This window comes from Seriola lalandi, unplaced genomic scaffold (assembly GCF_002814215.2).
Source record: "Seriola lalandi dorsalis isolate HSWRI2012SDOR001 ecotype SW California unplaced genomic scaffold, Sedor1 jcf7180002054482, whole genome shotgun sequence".
NCBI classification, from domain to species: domain Eukaryota; kingdom Metazoa; phylum Chordata; class Actinopteri; order Carangiformes; family Carangidae; genus Seriola; species Seriola lalandi.
The window spans coordinates 677,668-678,168 of NW_019525035.1; the positions used below are offsets into that span (position 1 = coordinate 677,668).

Genomic DNA, 501 nt, shown 5'->3' on the forward strand with positions numbered 1-501 from the left:
AACAAAGCTGCAATGAAAATGTACATAGGCTCATGGAGGTTTCTGTGAATCCAAATAAGATACACGATGGTGAAATTACAGCAAATTATTAGAATATAAACTGTAAACATGATCAAAAAATAAAGATATCTGTACTTTTGCACCTCCACATGCCCACTGAGAATTATATATGTTACATTATATTCACCATCCATTAATGTTTAATGATGATAATAATGATAATAAATGTCAAGTAAGAGAACAGACAGATTAATCAACCAGTACACATGAGTGTATATAAAAAGAGTTCTCACTTTCACCGTATAACAAACATCGAACCTGCACTGAAGTGTCTCTTTCATTCACAGATACCTGATCTTAAAATGTTCATCTCCAAAATTCAGGAAGTGAACTGTTTAAGTTTGTGGAAAGTTTTTATAATATTGCTTCAGCCTCCATGGATCTCATTAAACTCTCGACTAAAAGAGATTCTAATGTGTAAAGAACTGAATCAAACCCTGG

General features: G+C 32.5%; 1 protein-coding gene across 2 annotated transcripts in view; it reads right to left on the reverse strand.

Moving 5' to 3' along the window:
• The window catches only part of LOC111659522 (olfactory receptor 6N2-like), a 2,302-nt gene extending 2,108 nt beyond the window's left edge, over positions 1 to 194 (reverse strand). The window contains exon 1 of one of the 2 annotated variants that reach the window (XM_023412504.2): positions 64 to 194. In XM_023412504.2, the coding sequence (XP_023268272.2) occupies positions 64 to 194 (131 nt within the window). Of the gene's footprint in view, positions 1 to 20 lie in introns of both variants that reach the window. The other variant, XM_087175671.1, reaches the window with a different exon arrangement.
• Between the last annotated feature and the right edge of the window lie 307 nt (positions 195 to 501).